The sequence below is a fragment of the Aegilops tauschii genome, chromosome 3 (genome assembly GCF_002575655.3).
Source record: "Aegilops tauschii subsp. strangulata cultivar AL8/78 chromosome 3, Aet v6.0, whole genome shotgun sequence".
Taxonomy (NCBI): domain Eukaryota; kingdom Viridiplantae; phylum Streptophyta; class Magnoliopsida; order Poales; family Poaceae; genus Aegilops; species Aegilops tauschii.
In genome coordinates this window covers 358,288,867-358,315,238 of record NC_053037.3, presented here as the reverse complement: position 1 = coordinate 358,315,238, position 26,372 = coordinate 358,288,867, and the positions used below count along the sequence as shown (strand labels likewise).

The 26,372-nt window shown below is 44.3% G+C and overlaps 1 protein-coding gene across 1 annotated transcript; it reads left to right on the top strand.

Annotated features, from left to right (window-relative positions):
- Window positions 1–1,651: 1,651 nt before the first annotated feature.
- Window positions 1,652–7,710, top strand: LOC109758908 (beta-glucosidase 7-like). Its single transcript, XM_073511858.1, has 12 exons — window positions 1,652–1,923; window positions 4,105–4,162; window positions 4,232–4,307; window positions 4,387–4,455; window positions 4,554–4,644; window positions 5,486–5,729; window positions 6,052–6,167; window positions 6,349–6,393; window positions 6,442–6,635; window positions 6,729–6,760; window positions 6,864–6,966; window positions 7,122–7,710. The coding sequence occupies exons 1-12, from the start codon at window positions 1,652–1,654 to the stop codon at window positions 7,394–7,396; spliced, it is 1,575 nt and encodes a 524-aa protein (XP_073367959.1). The 3' UTR covers window positions 7,397–7,710.
- Window positions 7,711–26,372: the final 18,662 nt, after the last annotated feature.

Here is a 26,372-nt window from a genome sequence, read left to right as displayed (position 1 = left end):
AATTACTGAGATACATTTGTGCCTAATCGTTATGATGATATTTTGTGAGATTGCTTTGATGATTGGTTATTAGGTTGACTATTTGTTTCATGTGTAATGCTTGTCGTCTATTTTAAGCGCCCAGACAACATGATCCAAAGACCTACATGGGCAGACACTGATTATTCTACAAATCCACGACCTCCATGCGACATGATTTGGTATTAGCAAGGAGCGAAGACAATACGAGGAACATGAGAAGCCATGATGCTTGGAGTGTTGTTTCGATCTAACATCCTTAATTGTCGAGCCGACCATTGTTGATGGTAATGGGAGACGTGATAATAGAGTGAAACAATCCCAACAAGAGGAATATGGCTATTCAAGGGCGACTCGCCTACCGAACAGTAATATGAAGGGTAACATCACAATACTAGGTTATTTCACGTTAAATTGAAGTAAGCGACTTTACAACTAAGGAAGTAGCTTCACAACTAAGTAGTTCCACATAGTTAAATCGACTGAGTGAAATAAGTGGATTGAAACATTGAAATTCAAATATGTTTCACATGTATTCAACATTGATCTTGTTCTAAAGGGCTTGGTACCAGGAATTCAAACATATATATACCAAATCTAAACGAATATCTGTTTCAAAAGTTGTGAGCCATTCAAAATGCCACATGAAAAATAAAATGCAAGGCTTTAGTTGGAGAGAGAGAGAGAGAGTATACTATGTGCATGTTAAGTCATTCTCTCCTCTCACACTCTTTTAACCGACAAAAGTTGAATCATAGTGGGCCCTTGTCATACATGTGTTTGCTATGTATTCATTTGAGAAACTAATTAACAACTCATATAGGACAAAACAATACGAATCTCTAGAAACGAATGAATGGTGGATATTTTGTAGTTACATACCCTTGTCGCTAGAATTTTTCATTTTCGGCCGTGTTGCCTTCTTGCCTGCTCATGACGTGTTACAGTCCACCGCCCCCGGTCTCCACCAGCCGTCCTACACGTCCTTGCCTGTTGGCCACTCCGGGCACCAGCTCCAATCTCGCCGAGTCACCATTCCTCCTGGGCCATTGTGCTGCTGCCACCAGCCACCAACCCCTACCTTCATGGGTTCTAACTGCTTCCCTTCTTGCCTTCGCTTCAGCCGCCGTGTTGCCCTGCTGCTACTCCGGTCGGGCAGTTTAACGGTAGGTAATTTTCCTTACCGAAACCGGACTAAAATTGATGCATCAAATATTTGATGATCTAAACATTTAGTTTGGATTACAAAGAACTTATGTGTATGCATTGATTTCAACATTGAACTAAAATTTGATCACAAGGATACATTTAGTTATTTTGAGAAAAAAAGTTTTTTTGGTGTTGGAGAAAAAATATTCCGGGTTCGCACCAATACTGGACAATTTAGTTTAATACCACCAAACAATTAGACTGTATTTAATGCCACCAAACAATACAATTCTCACTCAATCCGCCTTTCATATCAAATAGACTTTCACCCCGCTTTATAAATAAAGCCCAACCTACGGCAGTTTCTACGGTATAATTGAAGAGTGCCACTGTTCTAGCACTTGTGACTAACTAGTACAGTAACAAGTGAGTGGGTGTGAACTGAGGCTGCCACTGCCCACTGCCCGCGCTGCAGCTCTGCAAGATGACCGCGAGGTCGGCGAGGTGCATGCTACTGCTGCTTGCCCTGGTGGCGGCGCTCCATGGCCACGGGGGAGGAGCATGCGTCCGTGCCACGAAGGCGCCAAGCCGCCCGCGCTGGCTGGATGGGCTGAGCCGGGCGTCGTTCCCCAAGGGATTCGTGTTCGGGACGGCGACGTCGGCGTACCAGGTGGAGGGCATGGCCACAGGAGGCGGCCGCGGGCCTTCCATCTGGGATGCCTTCGCGCATACGCCAGGTTCCTCTTCATTTCACTTGTGCTGCCCTTAAGAGCATCTTCAGCCGTTGGCCTCCCAGCCGGCGCTTTTACGCGTCCCGGGGGCGAGCCGGCGGAAAAATCTGCCTGGGGCGGTTCGCCGTCCAGCCGTCACCCCAGGCGCTGAAATTGGCCCATTTTTCGACCCACTTTCGGCCCATATGATCGAGAATAGGCCCATCTTCGGCGTGGTTCGCCGTGGCTCGGCGTTGAATTATGAACATAAATATTTTTTATCACATAGTTCATCACAGAAAATCAAATAGTTCAACAAAATAGAGCAAAAACAAATAGTTCAATACAAATTATATAGTTCAACAAATAAAAAAACTCTTATTTCATCCATGTTGCACCCGCCGTCGCCCTTGAGCCTCCATAGGTGCTTTATCAGATCCTGCTGCAGTTGATGATGCACCTGTGGGTCTCGGATCTCCTGACGCATACTGAGGTAGGCAGTCCAGGTTGCCGGTAGCTGGTGATCAACTTCGGCTAGAGGACCCTGCCTGTAGTATGGTTCAGTGTCAAACACTGGCTCTTCTTGCTCGCTCTCGATGATCATGTTGTGCAAGATGACACAGCAAGTCATGATCTCCCACATTTGATCTTTTGACCAGGTCTGAGCTGGGTACCAGACAACAACAAATCGAGATTGGAGCACACCAAATGCCCGCTCGACATCCTTCCGGCAAGCCTCCTGCACCTTGGCAAAGTGGGATTTCTTGCCTCCTGACACAGCGTTTGAGATAGTCTTCACAAATGTAGACCATCTCGGATAGATGCCATCAGCTAGGTAGTACCCCTTGTTGTATTGCCGCCCATTGACCTCGAAATTCACCGGAGGAGAATGACCTTCAACAAGCTTGGCAAAGACAGGGGAGCATTGCAGCACGTTGATGTCATTGTGAGTTCCTGGCATACCAAAGAAGGAGTGCCAAATCCAGAGGTCCTGTGTGGCCACCGCCTCAAGTACCACACTGCAACCGCCTTTGGCACCTTTGTACATCCCCTACCAAGAAAATGGGCAGTTCTTCCATTTCCAATACATGCAGTCGATACTTTCAAGCATCCCAGGAAATCCTCTTGCTGCATTCTGTGCTAGGATCCGAGCAGTGTCTTCCGCATTGGGTGTTCTCAAGTATTGCGGTCTAAACACCGCCACCACTGCCCGACAGAACTTGTAGAAACACTCAATGCTGGTGGACTCGGCCATGTGTCCATAGTCGTCTTGTGAATCACCGGGAGCTCCGTATGCAAGCATCCTCATCGTTGTCGTGCACTTCTGGATCGAGGTGAATCCAAGTGTGCCGGTGCAATCCATCTTGCACTTGAAGTAGCTGTCAAACTCCCGGATGGAATTCACAATCCTGAGGAAGAGTTTTCGGTTCATCCGATAACGGCGCCGAAATGTTTTGTCACCATGAAGTGGAGCACCGGCGAAGTAGTCGGAGTAGAGCATGTAGTAGCCTTCGAGACGATGCCGGTTCTTTGCTTTCACCTGCCCCGCCGAGCCACCTCGCCGCGGCTTCTCATTGCTCGCCAGCAGCTGGGCGAGGGCGGCGAGCACCATGAGATGCTCTTCTTCCTGGACGTCGGCCTCGGCTTCCTCCTCCAGAAGTGCGGCGAGCGCTTCCTCGTCATCCGAGTCCATCGCCGAGGCAGGCAATTCGCCGAACACCTTGAGCCCGGTGGCCGTGTACCCGCCGCTAAACTGCCCCTCCGCGGCGGGAATCGGCGGCCGGAGACGGCTAGCTGCTGGTGGAGGGGCTGCCCCGGCGAACCTCTGCTATTTTTTCGGCGGGGACTGGCTATCTGGCGGGGAAGGGCGGCGGCCGGCGCCGGGATACGGCTAGTGGCGGCCGAGGGCGCGGGTGGTGGGAGGCGAGCCGGGGAAGAAAAACTTGACTTTTCAACTGACGTTGTGGGCCAGCCGCGCTTTTTCTTTGCGCCGGAGCCCCCGATCGCCCCCCAGTGCGCCGGGTTCGGCTTGCGACCGCCGGGCCCAAAAACGGGCCGAGCCGGCGATTTTCGGTGTCCTGGGGACGCGACTGGGTCATTTTTTTGGCGCCGACGCCGAAAAAATGGCCTGGGGGGCCTGTTGGGGCGCAGATGCTCTAAGCTAAACTCTTTTTTTTTTGTTTTTTATTTCTGACGTCAGTTTCATATTCCGTGCTGCAATAAACAGGAAAGTTGTGGGAAATCAAAACGCCGACGTTACAACAGATCAATATCATCGCTACAAGGTACAACGTCCGAAACATACATGAGTAATCAATCTTTCACGTTTAATCCTTTTACATATGCTGGGACAGGAAGATGTTAATCTCATGAAAGGATTGAATTTCGACGCCTACCGGTTTTCTATCTCATGGTCCAGAATCTTTCCGGGTATACCCCAAATTTCATATTTCTCTGACTGAACGCAAGCTGTTGATTGACACCACTGATTCGTCATTTCTTTCTGTAGACGGGGAAGGAAAAGTTAACGAAGGTGTGGCGTACTACAACAATCTGATAGATTACCTGCTTCAGAGAGGTACAGCTAGCATAGCTAGGCGTTCATTTCAACCTGCGAAACTTCCATGGGAACCTAAATAAATACATCGATATCTGAATGTTTCCATGAAAACTAAGCAAGCGTTACTCCTTATGTCAATCTTTACCACTATGATCTCCCTCTAGCACTTGAGAAGAAGTATGGAGGCTGGTTAACTGCAAAGACAGTGTAAGTCAAACTAGCAATAGATCTTTCTATTTACTAACGTGTTAGATTTACATTCCCATTCAGAGTATTTCTAGACTTATAGTTTGGATTTAGAAGCATAAATGAAAAATTGTTTAGACAAATTACCAGTTACTCTTTTTACATACATAATTTTCTATTAAATGTGACTTCACATATTCGAGAAATGTACATTAGGATTTTTTTTGAAAAGGAGGATGACCACCGGCCTCTGCATCTGAAAGATGCATGCGGTCATTTTATTAATTATTCTCGAGGACCTTACAAAGTAGAACAACAATATGCCTGAATCCACCATCTTGGCAACATTTGCCGCTACTCCTATCCTAATGATGAAGGGGTGCAAGCTGGGTCACATACCCAGACTTCTCACCTAAGCGTAACATCTAAAGCCGGAGGCCCCGACCGAGCCATCTGCCAAGTCCGGGGCCCAAACCGGTCCGACGCACTCACATGTGTCGTCGCCGCCGTCTTCCGCTGGTCCATCTTTAGAGCAGATTGAGGTGATAATCTTGGCAGGTCCTCCGTCATCACGCCACCACGACGCAAAACGACGACCTCCACCTACGCGAGCCTTGGCAGGTCCTCCGTCATTGACGCCGCCACGACGCCAGCCGACGACCTCCACCTACGCAAGAAATGTACATTAGGATGCAGAAGTTTTTGTATGTTTACTCAAAAAGTAAATCGTACAACACACAATCACTTTATTTTTCTATGTCGAAGCAGCATGCGTGATTATGTTCGTAATATTTGTTCTGTAGGGAACTATTTGCAGATTACGCCAACTTTTGTTTCAAGACTTTTTTTTTTCCTTCTGTAGGAAACTATTTGCAGATTACGCTGACTTTTGTTTTAAGACCTTTGGCGACCGTGTAACGCACTGGTTTACATTCAACGAACCAAGTAGAGTAGCGATTGGTGGTTATGATATAGCGACGGCTCCTCCCCAAAGGTGCACCAAATGCTCTGCTGGTGGGAACTCAGCAACAGAGCCTTACATTGTTGCTCATAATTTTCTCTTAGCACATGGTTATGCAGTTGCAATATACCGGAACAAGTATCAGGTATTTTTCTACTTGAACTATAAGAGTATATTATAATATAATCAGCCTTAGGGAGTTTAGTTTGATTTAATTTTCACTTACAAAATCATTATGAAATTAATTTTGTCTTGGCGCATGGTCAATGTGCATTAATTGTGTCCAACAAGATTGTTTTTGTGATTGAGTATATATCCATGAATGTATATATAAGCATTATTGCTTCCACAACTCACTGGGCATGTTAGTGACAAATAGTGTCTTGACATATCAGATTTGTATGATTTGTCGTGAACATTGATCATTCCGTCTAGATCGGTGATAGAATAGTAGAAACAAAATGTAGGCAGCTCAGCAAGGGAAGGTTGGAATAGTTCTGGACGTCAGTTGGTACGAGGCTCTTAGCAACTCAACTGAAGACCAAGCTGCAGCTCAAAGAGCCATGGACTTCCTTGTTGCTTGGTACGGCCATACTAGTATCATGCATTTGGCAAAGAGTTTTATTTAGATAAAAAAATACTCCCTCCGTCCCAAAATAACTGTCTTAAGCTTAATACAACTTTATACTAGAGCTAGTACAAAGTTGAGACACTTATTTTGGGATGGAGGGATTATATATCAATGACAGTTGCATTGGATGCAGGTTTCTTGATTCACTAATAAATGGACAGTACCCACAGATAATGCCGTATGCATCGTTCTGATGCAGAGGCCGGGGAGTCCCCCCTTTTCAAAGAAAAAACCCACAGATAATGCAAGACCTTGTGAAAGAGAGGTTGCCCAGGTTCACTCCTGATGAAGCTAAAGTGGTCAAGGGCTCAGCGGACTGGATCGGAGTCAATCAATACACAACTGAATTTGTGAAGGGGCAGAAATTGGTGCAGCAGAGGCCGACTAGCTACTCAGCCGATTTGCAGGTTACTTATTCATGTGAGTTTCCTTCCTGTCTTAAGCTGCAGGTTTTACTTTACATCAGCATATATTATTGCGCTTCATCCTTAATTTATAGCCGAAACTTTGCAGTTGAGCGAAATGGCAAACCGATTGGACCAAGGGTATGAAGCTCCTAGCTGAAACCTTTCTCAGCTTTATTTCTCCGACCATAAGTTGGAAATTAACATGATAAATCCTTGTGGGTGCGTGAATTGTACGTTACATGCGAATTCTAAATGGCTTTATATTGTCCCGAGGGGGATGTACGGATGCGTGCACTACATCAGCCAGAAGTACGGAAATCCAGCGATGCTCATAACTGAAAACGGTACTGGAGCTCCATATCTCTTTGTTCTTTGTTCTGTTTCATGCCTCTCAATCATCTTGTCATGCATATATACTAATGTCGTCGTCATCATCAACTAAAAAAAAAATCCTAGATGAAAAAATAACAGAAAAGTTGGAAAAACTTTGTGTTGCCAGGAATGGATCAACCAGGGAACCTCACCCGCGATCAGTACTTGCGGGATGCCACAAGGGTTCGGTACTACCGGAGTTACCTCTGCGAGCTGAAGAAAGCCATCGACGGCGGGGCCAACGTTCTTGGCTACTTTGCCTGGTCCCTCCTGGACAACTTCGAGTGGATGTATGGCTACACATCCAAGTTTGGCATCGTGTACGTCAACTTCAACAGCCCCACCCTAGAACGGCACCCCAAGGCGTCGGCCTACTGGTTCAGAGATCTGCTGCAACACTGATGTAGCTAGTGCCTCTGAATTAACCTGATGTTATCATCATTATGTTGAGTGTCTGCCTACTGTTCTTCGGATTGCATCATAATTCAGAAACAGGACTGTTCGAGAGTTATCTAATGGATATAAAAGATGGCAAAACGATTCAGTATTTCATTCGTGTTTGTTGCACGGATTTTGAGCTGTCTCTAGTTCATTTTGCCTTGATATGTGATATCTATCTATCTACCTATACTAATCAGAGACTGCCAAAAAATTCCAACGTTAATCACAAAATTCAAGCCGTAGAGTAAAAAAAAAAACAGATCTCTCACTCAATCTCTCAATCTTTGGCGTCTCTCTTTCTCTCTCTCTCTCTAAAGCTCTCACGTCTCAATCGCTCTCTCTAAAGCTCTTACGTCTCAATCTCTGAACCCGAAGCAATTGTAGTCTCATTCTTGATCTCTCACGTCTCTCTCTCAAACTCTCTCATGTCCCTTTTCCTCCCCACATGGAATACAGATCGATCCGTGTCCATCTCAAATTCGAGCAAGGAAGTTGGGGGCATGTACCCCGTGCGTCTGATCAGATCAGGTTCGTCCTCTCACACAAACTTGTTTTGAATTTGGTTCTTTGCCAGTTTATAATTGGATTGGCCATATATTTTCCATTGTACTTGAACTCAGGAGCACAATGATTCAAGGTCTATGACAAGGCATAGTTGTGTCGACAAAGAATCGCTGAAAAAGACATTCAAAAGTCTGGTATATCAAGGACTCAAAATGTAACGCCTCGGCCATAGCCATCAGTTCCCGGCCGTTACGCCTGGAGGGATCTAGATTGGCCCCACGGATCAACACTAGTCTTTTCTGCGCACTTTGCAATTACTCGTGCACACCCGGGACCAACTTTCCAGCCGGTCACCCATCCTAAAATTATTGCAAGCCAAGCACGCTTAAATTTGGAGTTCTTTTCAAATGGGCTCCCGGAAAAGGAGTCATCCTCGTCGGCCCATCAGGAACATTCCCTCTTGGCACACGTATGCGCGTCCAGTCCGGCATATGTGCCATGCCATGTGCCACAACGGGCCACACATGCCAAGAGCCACATGTCCGCGCACCGACCGCGCATGCCCGTGTAACCGTGAGGGTCGGATCTGATATCAATGTAACGCCCCGACCATAGTCACCGGTTCCCGACCATTACGCCTGAAGGGATCTAGACTGGCCCCACGGACCGACACTAGTCTTTTCTGCACACTTTGTCCTCTCACTCGTGCGCACCCGAGACCAACTTTCCGGTCGGTCACCCATCCTAGAATTACTCCAAACCAAGCACGCTTAACTTTGAAGTTCTTTCCGAATGGGCTCCCGAAAAAGAAGGAATTCCTTGTTGATATGAGTAGTCTATCATTCCTATTAAGCCAGACTCTCACACAATAGACAAGTCGTTGGTTAGCTATCCAATCATTTAGGATGTAGCATAATAGATGCGAGCATCATATTTGTACTTTACATGAACTTTGTCATTATTTAAGATTGTTTTTAATGAATTTAAACACATACCTTTGCATTAATAAAGTTATTGTTCTCTCTAGTAATCAAGAGTAAATGTTTAGTGTAATCCTGAATAGTCTTAAACAATTTGATTTAGGCACCTTAGTTGCTTGCTATGTGAAGAAAGCATTACAGCCAAAAGACCAATTCTGCTATGGCTAATAGTTGAGTTTACATGTGTGAGAATGATGTATACTTGAAACAAAGTTTGGAAACTAAAATATGACCTCAAATAAAATGTACTTCTACGAATATCAGCTATGTGCCCATCATCATATGTTTCTCCTTGCCGCGAGCCACACACAGTAAATTGTACCATCATTCTCTCTCGGGATTCTATTCCTTGGACTAAGTCGCATATACTACCTTTGTCCCAAAATATAGTGTATACATATTTTTTTGGTCAAAGTTTGTTGGTGTAATTACCTGCCCCTTCTGTTTTGGAGATTGTTGTCAGAAACATTAAGGGAGTGATTTGTTTGGTACTGCACACAGAGATAAACAGTCCCTGGAGTATCGGGAAGATTGTCATAATCTTCCGAGAAGTTTCCTATAAACTTCGGTGAAAGTCTTCTGCGATGTATAGAAGATAATAGATTTCGAGGAGTTTGATTTCAAGAGGATTGTGTGTCAGAGATGAACCCCAAAAAGGATCGCTGACGTGAAAGCAATTGGTACACGAGGTGCCCGAGAAGAAATGACTGCAGCCGTGAAGATTGAAGATGAAGTGAAGACGTGGCATTTGTTTCGTCGTTTCATTTTTTCCTTGAGTCATAGGACCATCATACTATTGAGAGGGGTATAAGTATTTTGAGACATATGTCTGTTGTGATGCTTAACCGAAACCTATCCTATAAGAGATGGGAGAAATCTCTTTGTGATTCGATACATTTACTTGTCATCTAGAGATGAAGATCTTCTGGGCTGCGAGAGAAATGCTTCGAACCAAGGAGTCAGCTTTACTTATTCCTCAAGTAAAGTTGTCATGTGCGCTCAAATTCCGACTATTGAAAATGTGCCGGTTGGCCATTGGCTGGACCACGTGTCCTAAATGGTCATTTCCCTTTTGGGAAGGCTATGGCTATAAATAGTCACGCCGCTCCAACATTATTCGTTGACTGCTCTGCTTGAGATTATGATAAAATTGATTGAGCACCCCTCTCTGAGAGATTTGAGTTCAAAACCGCTGAGAGAAAATCAAGAGTCAATACTTAGATAGTGGTTGAGTATCACAGTAGATATGAGTTAAGAGTTCTTGTGCCTATTACTCTTGAGAGCTGCTAACTCTCTAGACGGTTATGTGTCAGCTTGAGTAACTAAGAGTAATTGTCATCTCCAAGTCAAAGTCTTCAGCAACTAAGAGTCATTCTGGTTTATGAAGAAAGTCTGTTGAAGGTTTGGAGATCGCCGAGAAGAATCTACCACGAGTAAAATCAATTGAAGTCTGCTCAACTTAACGTTGAGGAGAATAGGAAGGAAAGAGGTTTGCTCCCGTTTCAATCACAAGTTCCTCCAACCAGACGTAGCTCTTTCGCAGAAGAGTGAACTGGTCCACCAATTCTTCTGTCACCATCGAGCACCACTGGTTATTTCTCAGTACGCATTTATGTTTAGTAATTCTTTCTCGGCTGAATTGTGTATCCTGTGTTGTTCTTCAGTTCAATTGCACCTGATCACCATTCAATCAAATTCATCAGTATTGTGACTATGTTATGTGTTGGAAATATGCCCTAGAGGCAATAATATTTGTATTATTATATTTCCATTTTATAATTATAGAGTTTATATTCTATGCTATAATTGCTATGATCCTAAAATATGCAATTCAGTGAAACACTCATATGCACGCGTGGAATGATAAACGGTTAAATAAAAGGTTCCTAGTCTTGCCTCTAGGAATAGCTCAAGTGTTGTTGGTGATCATGTTTTCCGGATCTTAGGATATCGTTAAGTGTTAAAGTATAGTCTTAAAACAACATTGAGATTATGACGTTGGAAGAATGATCATATTGAATCGACCCAAAGTTGTCTGTTATGAATTGAGTTAATATCATCTGTAATCAATTGTAATAACACAAAGTGTTAATGTGTGATTTTGCTCCTTATACCATGAGAGTATCGTAGTCACTTCTTACCGTATGGTGGACTTCGGGGTTGCTCAAACATCACCTGTAACACGGTGATCATAACGACAACTTACAGGCTCATCAGAAAGTTTGACAAGGGACTAGATAGCTCGAGAGGGGGATTTGCTCCTCCGACGATGGAGAGATATTCTTAGGGCCCTCTTGGTATGACGGCATCCATCATCGACTGGCCAGACACAGGTGACTACGTTACAGGGATGCTGGAACACAACAACGAGAAAGAAGAACAAAACCCGTAACGAGGATAACAGTATAGTGAGCATGTGATGAGGATACCAATGCTTCCCGGGTTTTGTGAAGTATCGTGAAGCAAAGGGAACATCACATTATAACCTAATGTTCACTCAAATATCATTTGTGTGCTCATTGGGATCAATATGGACGTCCAGAGTCCCGCTGTCGGTCATTGAAAGAAGAAGTTTCGTTCATGTCTATGAGTTACCGAACCTACGGGGCCACAAGCTTGAGGCAATCACGATCTACAGAGTTTTATTGGGTTGGGAGTGATGAGAATATATTTGTGATTTTTTTTCATAAATATTCAAAATAGTTTCGGGAGGATCTGGAGGCGTTTCAGGGTAATCGGAAGGGTTTCGGAGTTTATCGAGCAATACCGAGTATTCCTGATAATTAATATATAGGTGGAAAATATTTTTGGTGATTTTAAAAAATATAAAAAGTGTCTAATAATCATTAGAAGGCTTTTATATTTAATTTAATATCAATGGTCCTAAAAAGGCCAAGTGGTGGAAGGCAACTTGGGCCGCCAAAGCCCAAGTGGAGGAGATGGCCACCTTATGGAAGGGGGAGGCCGAATTGGACTAGGGGAGGAGGAATCCTCCTACCCTTGGACATTCCCTCCTTGGTGGCTGCCCTCTCCCTCCCCTCCAACATATATATTCTAGGGTTTTTTGATTTATTGGACACACAAGTTTTGGAGCTTCCTCTAGTTCATCTAGCCCCAGTTCTAGTTGGTCTGAGTTGACTAATTAGAGATTGGTCTAGTTTATCTAATCCTCATAATTAGAAGCCCAGTGTGGTTCTAATCTCTTCCCTCTAATTCTACGGCAACGATTAGCTCTAGACGGTGAAGCGCTCCTGGATCGTGAAGGTCGCACGCTTGCGACCGAGTAGAGAGGTCGTGCTTTCGGTCTTTGATAACCCACAAGTATAGGGGATCGCAACAGTTTTCGAGGGTAGATTATTCAACCCAAATTTATTGATTCGACACAAGGGGAGCCAAAAAATATTCGCAAGTATTAGCAGTTGAGTTGTCAATTCAACCACACCCGAAGAACTAAATATCTGCAGCAAGGTGATCAGTAGCACAGTAATATGATAGTTTGATAGCAGTGGTAACGATAACAGTTTTATAGTGATTGTAACAGCAGCAACAGTGAAAGTAACTTAGCAGAGAACAATGTATGATAAGCGTAGGCATTGGATCAACGATGGATATTTAACTACTGCAGGATGGTCCAAACACGACAGTCCAATCAGAGACCCTTCGACAAAAATGTGTGCGATGCATTAATCACAAACTGTCACAGCCCTAGAATTCTGCTTTGTAATTAGTCGCGTCAGTGAGTGGCATCCATGCATCATGTTTAAATTCCATTTAAATGTGAATTGGGGAAAGTGGAAAGCCTCATAGTTCATTTCTAAAAATAATCAACATTAAAAATTGCTTCAAATAAACCCAAGAAAATGTTCCTGTTAAGATATAAAAATATTGGCAAGAGGTAAAATTCAAACCAATATTTTTGGAGTCTCACGGATACTTATTTTGGGCCTTTGAAATTAAATCAACAAGTATTTGACTTTTGGATTATATTCATTTTATATAGAATATATTTCAAAAGGCCCTGAAATTATTTATGTGCCTTTGGAAAAGTCCATAATGGCAACATACAAATATTCAGAAGGTTTTGCCCTGCTTTGACTTACTTTTGAATTTGAATAAGTGGCAAAATGAATAAATAAATAGAAAACATAAGAAAAGTAAAACAGAGGAGAACTTACCTCAGCCTACCTGCGTGGCCTACTACTGTAGCCGGCCTAGCTGTGCAGCCCAGCCCACCTGGCCTTCTGCCAGTCATTTCCTAGCTCCTGCCAGGAGGACGACGCCGTGTCGCCCGCGCACGCACCTGAGGTTTCCACCTCCTGCTTCGTGCTGACGGCCTCCCCTTCGGGCCTATCCGCGCCTGGAGACACCCAACACCCCCTCGCCCACTCCCCCGCCTCTCTGGCCTCTCCCCATCGCTCCGGCTCTCTCTCCCGCAGCCGCCCGAACACACCCGCAGCGCGCAGATCACCGCCGCCGTGCCCACTGGCCTCCCCTCGCCTCCCCACTTGTCTGGAATCTCCGCACTCATCGCGCACATCGTCTTTGTCAACACACACGACGCCGGGAGCCCTGCAATGACGCCATCATCATCGTCTTCACCGACGGGCACCGAAGATCGCTGGCTCCGATTCACCGTCTCCAAGTCGTCACCGAGCTCGCTGACCATCTCCTCTGCCTCCTTGTGAGCTCCTGCACCTTTAACTTTCTCATGAGTGTGTTGAATACTAAGAGAAGTTTGATGCTTGATGATTGTTTTGAGATATGGAGGTAGTGATATTAAAGTTGTGCTAGTTGAGTAGTTATGAAATTGAGAAATACTTGTGTTGAATTTTGTAAGTCCCGTAGCATGCACGTATGGTAAACGTTATGTAACAAATTTGAAACATGAGGTGCTCTTTGAGTGTCTTCCTTATGAGTGGCGGTTGGGGACGAGCGATGGTCTTTTCCTACCAATCTATCCCCCTAGGAGCATGCGCGTAATACTTTGTTTTTGATGACTTGTAGATTTTTGCAATAAGTATGTGAGTTCTTTATGACTAATGTTGAGTCCATGGATTATACACACTTTTATCCTTCCATCATTGCTAGCCTCTTCGGTACCGTGCATTGCCCTTTCTCACATTGAGAGTTGGTGCAAACTTCGCCTGTGCATCCAAACCCCGTGATACGATACGCTCTATCACACATAAACCTCCTCATATCTTCCTCAAAACAGCCACCATACCTACCTATTATGGCATTTCCATAGCCATTCCGAGATATATTGCCATGCAACTTTCCACCGTTCCATTTATCATGACACGTTCATCATTGTCATATTGCTTTGCATAATCATGTAGTTGACATCGTATTTGTGGCAAAGCCACCATGCATAATTTTCATACATGTCACTCTTGATTCATTGCATCCCGGTACACCGCCGGAGGCATTCATATAGAGTCATACCTTGTTCTAGTATCGAGTTGTAATCATTGAGTTGTAAATAGATAGAAGTGTGATGATCATCTTTTATAGAGCATTGTCCCAAATAAAAAAGAATAAAAAAAGAGAAAAAAAGAAAGGCAAAAAAAAGGCCCAAAAAAATATATAAATAAAAAGGGGCAATGCTACTATCCTTTTTCCACACTTGTGTTTCAAAGTAGCACAATGCTACTATCCTTGTGCTTCAAAGTAGCACCATGTTCTTCATAGTAGAAAGTCTTATGTTTTGTCACTTTCATATACTAGTGGGAATTTTCATTATAGAACTTGGCTTGTATATTCCAACGATGGGCTTCCTCAAATGCCCTAGGTCTTCGTGAGCAAGCAAGTTGGATGCACACCCACTTAGTTTCTTTTGTTGAGCTTTCATACATTTATAGCTTTAGTGCATCCGTTGCATGGCAATCCCTACTCCTCACATTAACATCAATTGATGGGCATCTCCATAGCCCATTGATTAACCTCGTTGATGTGAGGCTTTCTCCTTTTTTTGTCTTCTCCACATAACCCCCATCATTATTCTATTCCATCCATAGTGCTATATCCATGGCTCACGCTCATGTATTGCGTGAAGGTTGAAAAAGTTTGAGATTATTAAAGTATGAAACAATTGCTTGGCTTGTCATCGGGGTTGTGCATGATGAGAGCATTTTGTGTGACGAAAATGGAGCATGACTAAACCATATGATTTTGTAGCGATGAACTTTCTTTGGCTATGCTATTTTGATAAGACATGATTTCTTAGTTAGTATGCTTGAAGTATTATTACTTTTATGTCAATATTAAACTTTTATCTTGAATCTTTCGGATCTGAATATTCATACCACAATTAAGAGGGTTACACTAAAAATTATGCCAAGTAGCATTCCGCATCAAAAATTCTGTTTTTATCATTTACGTACTCGATGACGAGCAGGAATTAAGCTTGGGGATGCTTGATACGTCTCCAACGTATCTATAATTTTTGATTGCTTCATGCTATATTATATTCTGTTTTGGATGATAAATGGGCTTTGTTATACACTTTTATATTATTTTTGGGACTAACCTCCCAAATTGCTGTTTTTTTGCCTTCAGAGTTTCGCAGAAAAAGAATATCAAACGGAGTCCAAACGGAATGAAACCTTCGGGAACGTGATTTTCGGAACAAACATGATCCAGAGGACTTGGAGTCCACGCCAGGGCATCAACCAGGGGGCACGAGGTAGGGGGGGGCGCCTACCCTCCCAGGCGCGCCCTCCACCCTCGTGGGGCCCACGGAGCTCCACCGACGTACTTCTTCCTCCTATATATACCTACGTACCCTCAAACCAACAGAGGCATCCACGAAAACCTAATTCCACCGCCGCAACCTTCTGTACCCGTGAGATCCCATCTTGGGGCCTTTTCCGACGTCCTGCCGGAGGGGGCATCGATCACGGAGGGCTTCTACATCAACACCATAGCCTCTCCGATGATGTGTGAGTAGTTTACCTCAGACCTTCGGGTCCATAGTTATTAGCTAGATGGCTTCTTCTCTCTTTTTGGATCTCAATACAAAGTTCTCCCCCTCTCTTGTGGAGATCTATTCAATGTAATCTTCTTTTGCGGTGTGTTTGTTGAGGCCGATGAATTGTGGGTTTATGATCAAGTTTATCTATGAACAATATTTGAATCTTCTCTGAATTCTTTTATGTATGATTGGTTATCTATGCAAGTCTCTTTGAATTATCGGTTTAGTTTCGCCTACTAGATTGATCTTTCTTGCAATGGGAGAAGTGCTTAGCTTTGGGTTCAATCTTGCAGTGTCCTTTCCCAGTGACAGTAGGGGCAGCAAGGCACGTATTGTATTGTTGCCATCGAGGATAACAAGATGGGGTTTATTTCATATTGCATGAGTTTATCCCTCTACATCATGTCATCTTGCGTAAGGCGTTACTCTGTTCTTATGAACTTAATACTCTAGATGCATGCTGGATAGCGGTCGATGTGTGGAGTAATAGTAGTAGATGCAGGCAGGAGTCGGTCTACTTGTCTTGGACGTGATGCCTATATACATGATCATACCTAGATATGCTCATAACTATGCTCAATTCTGTCAATTGCTCAACAGTAATTTGTTCACCCACCGTAAATACTTATGCTTTTGAGAGAAGCCACTAGTGAAACCTATGGCCCCCGGGTCTATTTTCCATCATATTAATATTCCAACACTTTTCTATTTTATTTGCCTTTTATTTTACTTTGCATCTTTATTATAAAAATACCAAAAATATTATCTTATGATATCTATCAGATCTCACTTTCGTAAGTAACCGTGAAGGGATTGACAACCCCTTTATTGCGTTGGTTGCGAGGAGTTTGTTTACTTGTGTAGGTACGAGGGACTCGCGCGTGGCCTCCTACTGGATTGATACCTTGGTTCTCAAAAACTAAGGGAAATACTTACGCTACTTTACTGCATCACCCTTTCCTCTTCAAGGGAAAACCAACGCAGTGCTCAAGAGGTAGCACCTATCATTGCCACAGTAAATAGACGAAACCCACTAGCATGAGTAGGAGTTGTTTGAGCCCTGATGTGTCTACTCATTCATGCTTGATTGTCATGCCTGCTATTGCTTAGAGTTGTGTCAGGTCTGATTCATCGGGGATGAATTGGAAAGTTGTGAACATGTCCTACTGTTGAGAGCTAAGTGTGTGAACACGATTTGGTAAAGGTAGCGATGAGAGGCCATGTAGGAGTACATGGTGGGTTGTCTCATTGAAACCGTCCTCAGGAACTGAGTTCTGTGTTTGTGATCCATGAACAGTTACTACCACACATTGGGTTCGGGTAACTCGACCCCTCTCGGCTTATGCATCGCCTCGATCTCTGTCCAGGAGTTGCAACTAGTTTCTGGTGTTTGTAGGTAGTGCTAGTAGTCTACCAAGTGGCACCCGGTACAGCTGGGCTTGGGACAGACTAGGCACAGTGGCACGGTGTACCAAGTGGCACCCGGATGGTGGCTTGGGAACCCTCCTCACATCGTTTGGGGCCGTGAGCGACACCCCGGCCGGATCTCCTTGCGGATGGAACCCGAATAGGCGATAAACCTGGACTAGAGACTTGTGTGGTTAGTCAGGTCGTGGCCGACTCCCTCGCCAGTCTTCCCCTTGAAGGTTGCAGAGATACACGGCGTGTACATGGTGGTAAGTGGCGAGAGCGAGTGTGAAGAAGTACACCCCTGCAGGGTAAACATCATCTATTTGAATAGCCGCGTCCGCGGTAAAGGACTTCTGGGTTGCCTGTACAGTTCATAGACAAGTGAAAGTGGATACTCTAAAATGCGCAAGATAAGCATGAGTGCTATGGATGGCGTTCTCGTTGGGAGACGAGAGCGGATCCATAGTGGTGTATTGATATGGTGAATATGTGGAATCGTGTGCGCCACCTCAAAAGAGTTACCAGCAGTCGTAGTTCAGGATAGCCACCGAGTCAAAGCTGGCTTGCTGCAGTTAAACTCCACCACCCCTTTGTTGATACTGATGCATATGTAGCTAGTTCTGATGTAAGTCTTGCTGGGTACATTTGTACTCACGTTTGCTTAATTTATGTTTTCGCAGAGAGACTTCAGTCTCACTAGTAGTTCCGCGTGGACTTCGACGTTTAGCTTGTTACCTCAGCTACGATCTTGTACCCTTGGGAGGGTCTTGTAGATAGTCAGGCTTTTCAGCCTTTTCCATGTAGTTGTATGTACTCAGACATGATTATGCTTCCGCTTGTTGCTTGTATGCTCTGTATGTTGGGTCATGAGACCCATGTTTGTAATACTTGGCTCCTCAGAGCCTAATGAATAAATACTTTGAGTTGTAGAGTTTTGTTGTGATGCCATGTTGTATTTGCACATATCGAGCATATTGTGTGTATGATTTGAAATGCTTGGTATGTGTGGGATCCGACAACCTAGTTGTTTATCCTTGGTAGCCTCTCTTACCGGGAAATGTCTCCTAGTGCTTCCACTGAGCCATGGTAGCTTGCTACTGCTCCGGAACACTTAGCCGGCCGACATGTGTCCTTCTTCGTTCCTATGTCTGTCCCTTCGGGGAAATGTCACGTGGTGTCTACCGGAGTCCTGCTAGCCTGCTACAGCCCGGATTCTTCGGAGTCCTGTTAGCCCAGCTACTACAGCCCGGATTCACTCGCTGATGACCGACACGTTCGTTGCTAGGTCATGTATGCCTGTCCCTGTAAGTTAGTGCCACTTTGGGTTTACGACTAGTCATGTCGGCCCGAGTTCTTTGTCATATGGATGCTAGCGACACTATCATATACGTGAGCCAAAAGGCGCAAACGGTCCCAGGCCAGGTAAGGTGGCACCCGTGGGAATACCGTGCGTGAGGGCGCAAAGTGATATGATGTGTTACATGCTAGATCGGTGTGACTTAGGATCGGGGTCCTGATAGCTTTGGTATCAGAGCCTGACTGCCTGTAAGATTACCAAGCCAAACTGGTCGAAGTCGAGTCTAGAAATGCTTTAGTTATATAAGGGAATTGATTGTGGAAGGGAACGTAAGGCTCTTTTTACTCCTTTACCTTATGCCCTTCTGATCTGAGTCATCCTCTTCTTTTCTACGGGGATTAAGAACTAGGCTTCTCATCTTTCTATCAGGATCACGTGTTACTAATCTGTAGACTTATAGGATTGATGGATTCAAACCTCAGTTCAGTTACTAGTAGTGCCATGTGTTAACAGTTGGTCTCGGAATCTTGATATTGTGATGTTGAGTGGTTATGCCACCATTTTGCAGGATGTCTCCAATCCTTTTGAGCATTTACAGCCATTATGCTGTCCGAGTCATCCCAGGTTTCTAAATAGTCTGATGCATTTGCAAACCCCTTCTTTCCGTTCCCAATGTCCCTTTGGGCCAGTTCAACCACACTAATCGGTGAGTTGAGGTACTATATTGCCTCGACATATATGTTGGAGCTATTATTATGACCCTAGGTGTTTTAGGGAATCACCTTGTAATCTAGCCATGTTTTGTGTTCCTAGTGTGATGATTCTGGCCACCATTCTCGAAAGCATCCCGTGATGCCATTTAGTTAGTAGGCCTTCTATTTCTGGGTTCTTAAGCCCAAGATTCACTCTACTTACCTCGTGTTGCTAGTGTTGCTCGTACCTTTAGGATATTAGTAACCTTTGCGATAGTCCTCGAGGTCCGTGGTATTTCCTTCTTCCAAATACCATGAACTGCTTATGGCAAAATCTCTTTTGAACCAAAATATCACAACCAGAGTGCTCTTGATGAGTTCTCCATTCTACATTGTGAATCTGCCAGTTCTACCTTTCTGCATGGGTTATCCGGAAGAAATGTTGAGCTTTGCTCGACATACTAATCTATGCATCCACAACTCAGAAATATATATGTTCCTTTTAGTTGTCCCTCTCTTTAGTTGAATCCTGATCTACGTCTATCATTTGATAATCAAGAGCATGTCATGCATTCATGCTCATCGATACCTCATATTCTTGTGGTCTGTCAAGCCATTCTATTCCAGAATGACTAGGAGAAACAAACTCCAGTACCTCATCCATTTCTAGGATTGGGTCAAAGTAGTTGTATTCCACAGATCAAAATGCCAATCCAGTTTTTGTTCTGTTCTACCTTGGAGTATTACCATCTTTATGTCAGGAATGTCATGAGAATTACACCATCTCTTATGAATTCTTGATGCAGTGATACTCCTCGCCATCATTGTTCATTTCTCGGTCCCCATGTTATTGTAACCGAAATACCGACAAGTGAATTGTGAGGTGTGAAATCAATACTCCTAGCAACTCTGTTGCTTGGTAGTTAATGGACAATACTCTCATTCTTAGCATGCTAGTTATTGAATCATCATCCTAAGATTGATCGTGCTACCTACACTACAAAAAAAATACACTTCCGTGATGATACGTGTTTGTCACAGTAGGTCGCGTTTTTTGTCATGCATGTACATCCATGACAAATTTATGACAGAATCAAGATAGTCATACCTGTGCTGTCGTAGAAGTGTTCCATGACATTACCAAAATTATCATCACGGAAGTGTCCACTTCCATGATGAAAAATCGCGCGTCACAGAAGTGCTTTCGTCAAGGGTGACCGACACGTGGCATCCACCGTAACGGAACGCCATTAAGCTACCGGGTCGGGTTTTGGATCCGATAACCCGTTAACAGCCCCGACCAATGGGGATTTTCCACGTGTAAAATCATCATTGGCTGGAGGAGACACGTGTCAGGTCCGCGTTGGCACAGGTGTCACTCATCCAATGGGCGAGACGCGCCTATGATATGTTGACACGTGGACCGGCCCATCAAGTTTAAATGGGCCGGCCCAACTGAAGGCCCACAAGATTTTGCGGACCATAATGGGCAAGCCCAGCTAAAGGCCCACGAGATTTTGCGGATCATAATGGGTTGGCCCAGCTAAAGGCCCACAAGATTTTGCGGGCCATAATGGGCCGGCCCAGGTAAAGGCCCACAAGATTTTTGTGTGCCATAATGGGCCGGCCCAGGTAAAGGCCCACAAGATTCTTGCAGATCATAATGGGCCGGCCCAGCTAAAGGCCCACGAGATTTCGCCGACATTAATGGGCCGGCCCAGCTGTAGGCCCACAAATTTTTGAGGACCCTAGTAGGCCGACCCATTAACTGGCTGCCATGTTTTGGGCCAAATGCCGGCCCATATTTGATCCGGTCCATTAATGGCCTGCCACGCTCCGGGCCTAATAGTGGCCCATATGAGATCCGGCCCGTTAAAAGCCTACCACGTTCTGGGCCAAATTACGGCCCAGATCAGGTCCGGCCCTTTAAGAGGCTTTCGGCTCAATTATGGCCCATATCAGATTCGGCCCGTCAACTGGACACTATGCTTTTGGGCCCACTTGCTAAAGGCCCACTTAGTAATTCGGCCTGATATTAGTTTTGGCCTGTTAAGGGCCCGTTTAACATTTTGGCCCTATATTAATTTCGGCCTGTTAAAAGCCCGTCATATAGTTGGGCCTAAGTACGACCCGGTTTGCATCCGGCCTGCTCGCAGCCGATATCTGATTGGGCCAAACAAGGACCGAGACAATTTTGGCCTGTTAAAAGCCCGTGATTTGATTCACACAATCATGGGCCGGGGTTCATTTCGGGCTGCTGCCGGCCCGTGAGCTGTTCGACACGTTTCAGGCCCAACCTACATCGTGATTGCATGACGGCCCGATTATGTACCGTAATTTTACGGTTTGGCCGGTTTACTGCGAAGACAGGATATATATACAGTAAAATAACTGCAGCATCGTGAATAAGAAAAAACCTAGACTATACAATAAAGAAATTACGGCATATTACATCCACTGGGTATCAAAGTTCGCCACTATGATAATAAAGCACAAGCAGACAACAGATTACATACACTGGGCATCAAATATCGCCACCAGTGCAAATAAACACGCCGACAAAATAATATACAAAACCGACAGCACTTCAATAGAGTTCAAGAAAGGTTAGCCCTGCTGGGGAGCTGCAGCACAAGCAACTGAGCAAGATGATGAGACTGCGCTTGTTCAACACTTATATCTTCCTCACTCTGAAAGATAAACAAGCAGACAGATGACAGGTTTTGCACATAAAAGTATCAGTGCTGACAATTCATCACATTTCTTACTGACGAATAAAGTGACACAGTTTAAAATTGCATTAACACAATATGGTATTGTTCAGGTCAAGACATGGCAGGAAATGACATTGTGAAGGAGTTGGCAGCTTCACGACACCACTGGATTACAGATCAAGAACTCATAAGTATCAATGGTTAGTGTGCTGTCAATTTATACCATTTTAGATTGGCAAATAAAGAGACGGTTTAAATAATAGTAGAATGATATGACATTGTTCATAGTTAAGACATTGCAAAATATGACGTTGTGCTGTAGTGGGTAGGTTCACCACACCACTGGATTACAGATGAAGAACAGAAGCATACATGTAGTGCAAAAGAAGATCACTTGATCTGTATAGTACAATTTACATGGTATGAATAAGGAACTTGGTTGTACAACTGAAAACTTAAATTGAGAAAGGACAAACTTTTGTTTATGAACTACATAATAAACTTTAAACAAGCAATTTGATGCAAACACCAAAAATAAACAGCTGTTGCAGTCATGCCTAACCAAATATATACAACAAAGTTTGAAGGCTTGAGATGGACAAACTTACATTATTGGTGAAGACAGGCTCTATAAAGGCCTTGTCCATGCTGATGGGGGGGGGGTGCAATTCAAGAAGTTTACCACATAATCTTCTTCAAAAGCATTGCCTTTATTCTACATTTTGTTAAGAGTAAATATAGATGTGATAATATACGAAAAAATGGAGAATATTTAAGATAAGATGAAGAGTGATGCTACATAACCAAGTAGCTATAAATGTAAGTGCAGCGATACAGGCAAAAGGTACAGCCAAGAGCAATGCACAACTAAACTTCTTCAGTACCAACCTTATGGTAAGAGTAAATATAGATCTGATTTGTAGAAAATGGAGGGCAAAGGAAAATAAGCTGCAGAGTGATGGTATATGAACAACTACCTGTCATTATAAGTACACTGATAAAGGACAGCATGTACTTACAAGAACAATGCAGAGCTAAAAAAACATTGGCATTGGATATATTCTACACTAATGTAACCATTCATACAGATCAGATAATTTGGAGCGAACAATTGATAAGCAAGCTATCATGCATACTGCTGTCACATAATGAACCAGGTATGTATGCAAGTACAGTGATACAGGACAACAGGTACTAACAAGAGCAAAGCAGTGGGCAGCATATGCGATATCCTGTCGTTCTTGTCAAACCGGAATTCTTCTTCGAGTAGATTTCCTGCAAAAAAGATCCATAAGGCACATGCGGAAAAGTAGAAGTTCAAATTGTCATGTGATTTCATAGACAGTACCTCATCCTGGGAACGAGACCAGTGCATAACAATGTTTTTCCATTCAATGTCTTCTAAATTTAGCATAGGAGACTTCACCGGAAATTCGTTTATAGACTTGCCATCAAAGTGAAGGTGCGGTACTATTAATATCAGTGTAACTCTCAAAGGCGACACAACTCCCCGCATTTCCTTGCTATTCTTATAGGATTCAAGTGGGCAGGCCACTACAAATCCTATTCCTATGTTTACAAGATCCTACGAATCAAAGAGGCTCAAAGTGTCCATCACAACCAACCGTATAGACCTCTACACTGCAAATGTCCCTGCTCATCTTCAGTACAAGGAACATACTGTACTACTATCATACTCCCTCCGTTCCAAAATGTAAGTCTTGGTAGAGATTTCCACTATGGATCACATACAGATGTATCCAGATACATTTTAGAGTGTAGATTCACTCATTTTGCTCCATATGTAGTCCATGGTGGAATCTATACAAAGACTTGTATTTAGGAATGGAGAGAGTACATATTAAAGAAGAACGGAAGAGGAACATGGTAAAGAAGAGCAAGCAGATTTTGGATAATAAAATGTTGGTTGCGCAGTGCCCACACATGATGAACCAGAGCGCATTAAGAATGCAACTCCCAGCTGTCTCTCGACCATTTCAGGCGGTTGGATGAAGATCCTACGTCTCCTAACCCTTCTTCTTCCTCGTCTCTGATTCTTCCCATACAGAACACCGCACGGGCCGTCGGCCGGACCACCGGCCCCCACCGCCTGTGTTCCTCCGCCACCCCACCCCCACCCCTGCCCCAACCCCCACCCGCGTCGAGTTTTCTTCGTTCGGCGAGGCCCCACAACCACCCGAGCCCCTTCGATCGCACCGGCGAACTCCGGCGAGCTCTGAAAAATCGACTGACCCAATTTTGAAATTTAGTCTACTGTGATTTAACTAGTGTGGAATATAAAAGGGGAAAACCATAAGCATTGGGAGTATAGTGTTGAGCGTGCCATGGCGGATCTGAAGGTGCAAACCGGACAAAGGCAACTTCGCAACCAAGACAAGAAATCAGAGTAAAGCAGTGGCGATCTATTTTCTTGCTGCGATAAATAAGTTGAGCAGATACGAAAGAGTATCGCCTCTGGTGCGGCGCCGTGTACGCATTTGCTGAGAATTTGACGGTGCTGCGGTAGCGATGGCTGTCGGTGGCGTGGAAGCAGATCTAGGAGGGTAGACGGTGGCAGCGGGGCGCGGTGGACGAGACGGTTGTAGGAGCAGCGCCGGCAAGGTGGACGACGGCGGGGATGAAGCGAGAGGACGGGATGCAAGGATCCCGGTCCGAAGCCGTGGATGAGAGAGGTCGATCTCTTGTAATGGACGGCGGCGTCGGGGTATCAGCTCCGGCATGGTGGAGGAGGATGGCGGTGGATGGGGTGGCGGACGGCGGTGGACGGAGGAGGGTGGGGTGGAGAGGGTGTTTTGGCGCCCACGGAGTACGAATGGGGAAAAGGGAGGTAGAGAGGAAGGGGGGAACCATGTATTCAGGGCGCACTTGTCTCAAATGCGAGGAAATTTACAAACTTAGCCCCCATTTCAAATTTCTACTACATCACAGCCACATTAATCGGTTGGGGATAGGACGGTAATCTCGCATACACCGAATATTTGCCGACGAGAGTTTGTTTTTGGCGCCCACCGTGTATGAATATGAATCGGGGAGGGAGTCGATTTCGGCCGAGGACACACTGTGTTTTGGCGCCCACCGTGTATGAATCCGGGTGAGAGGCGGTTACGTCACGTTTGGGTGAAATTACAAACCTACCCCTATCGAAACCTATAGAAATCCAGCAGATAGGCTTTGCGTGGCAGGGATAGGCAGTAGTGATTTCCATCTCGCAGATTTTGGTTTCAGGCGGTTACTGCGACTTTCCCCGCTTCGTTCAAATTTTGCAGAGTGCACGTTTACCGTGCCAACTCAATTCGAATCCCGTTTGTATTATATTTTTTCGGGCGGGATCCATTTTCAATTGGAATTACATTCTATATACATCATTTTTTTATATATACTTTCAAAAGCACAACACCATTTATACATAAATATGGTTTACAAATGGCATGATCTCAGATTCATAAGGTTGTATCCATCAATTTGGATTTTCAAATATTTGAAACCACTTTATGTTGAAATCCAATGTATGCATTCCTCGCTAACTGTCTCCAGTTAATGTGTGTTTCATGCGGTTTTTTTACTTCTCAAACATGTATAATGTGTTTCACACACGCAACATATAGTGTAATCCCGTTTAGACATTAATTGCATATAAACCATGCATTGTTTGTAATTGAAGAATCTATGGATCACCAATATTGATAAACTATATAACATTACACGTGTGCCCAAATTCAAATGAATATGCATGTTTGATACACCAATTTGCGTTATGATATTATCGATGTCGTGATCTCCAGTTTAAATATTTGAATCCCCTTTTAATCCAGATATTCGTCTCATATAGCTATCACTCATGCTTATATAGGACTATCTCTCTGGACCTATACACGTTCATCGTCTCTCAGGTATCTCTCGTGCTACCTGTATGTCGACAATGATCTTTTATCTTCGTAACACACTGACGGTACTCTCTCCCTCGACCTTCATCACTCTATCTCTCTCTAAGTATATCTCGCTCCCTGCTATGTGTCTCTAACTATGATTCTCCATGTGGAATCTCTTTCTCTCACACAAACACAAAACTTTGTCTCCCGGGGTCTCATTTCTCTCTACTATTACCATGTGTGCCACTCGCACACCCCTCATACAGAGATGTCTTTCGCTCCTTAGATATGAGAACCTACGACTCTTCCTCTTCAATATCTCTTTCTCACACACAAACACAAACTCTGTCTCCCAGGGTCTCATATTTCTCCATTGTTCTCTTGTATGTCGCTCACACACACCCTCTCTCCCTAGAGATATCTTGCGTTCCCTCGTATGTCTCTCTAGCTATCACTCTCATTGTGAAATATCTTTCT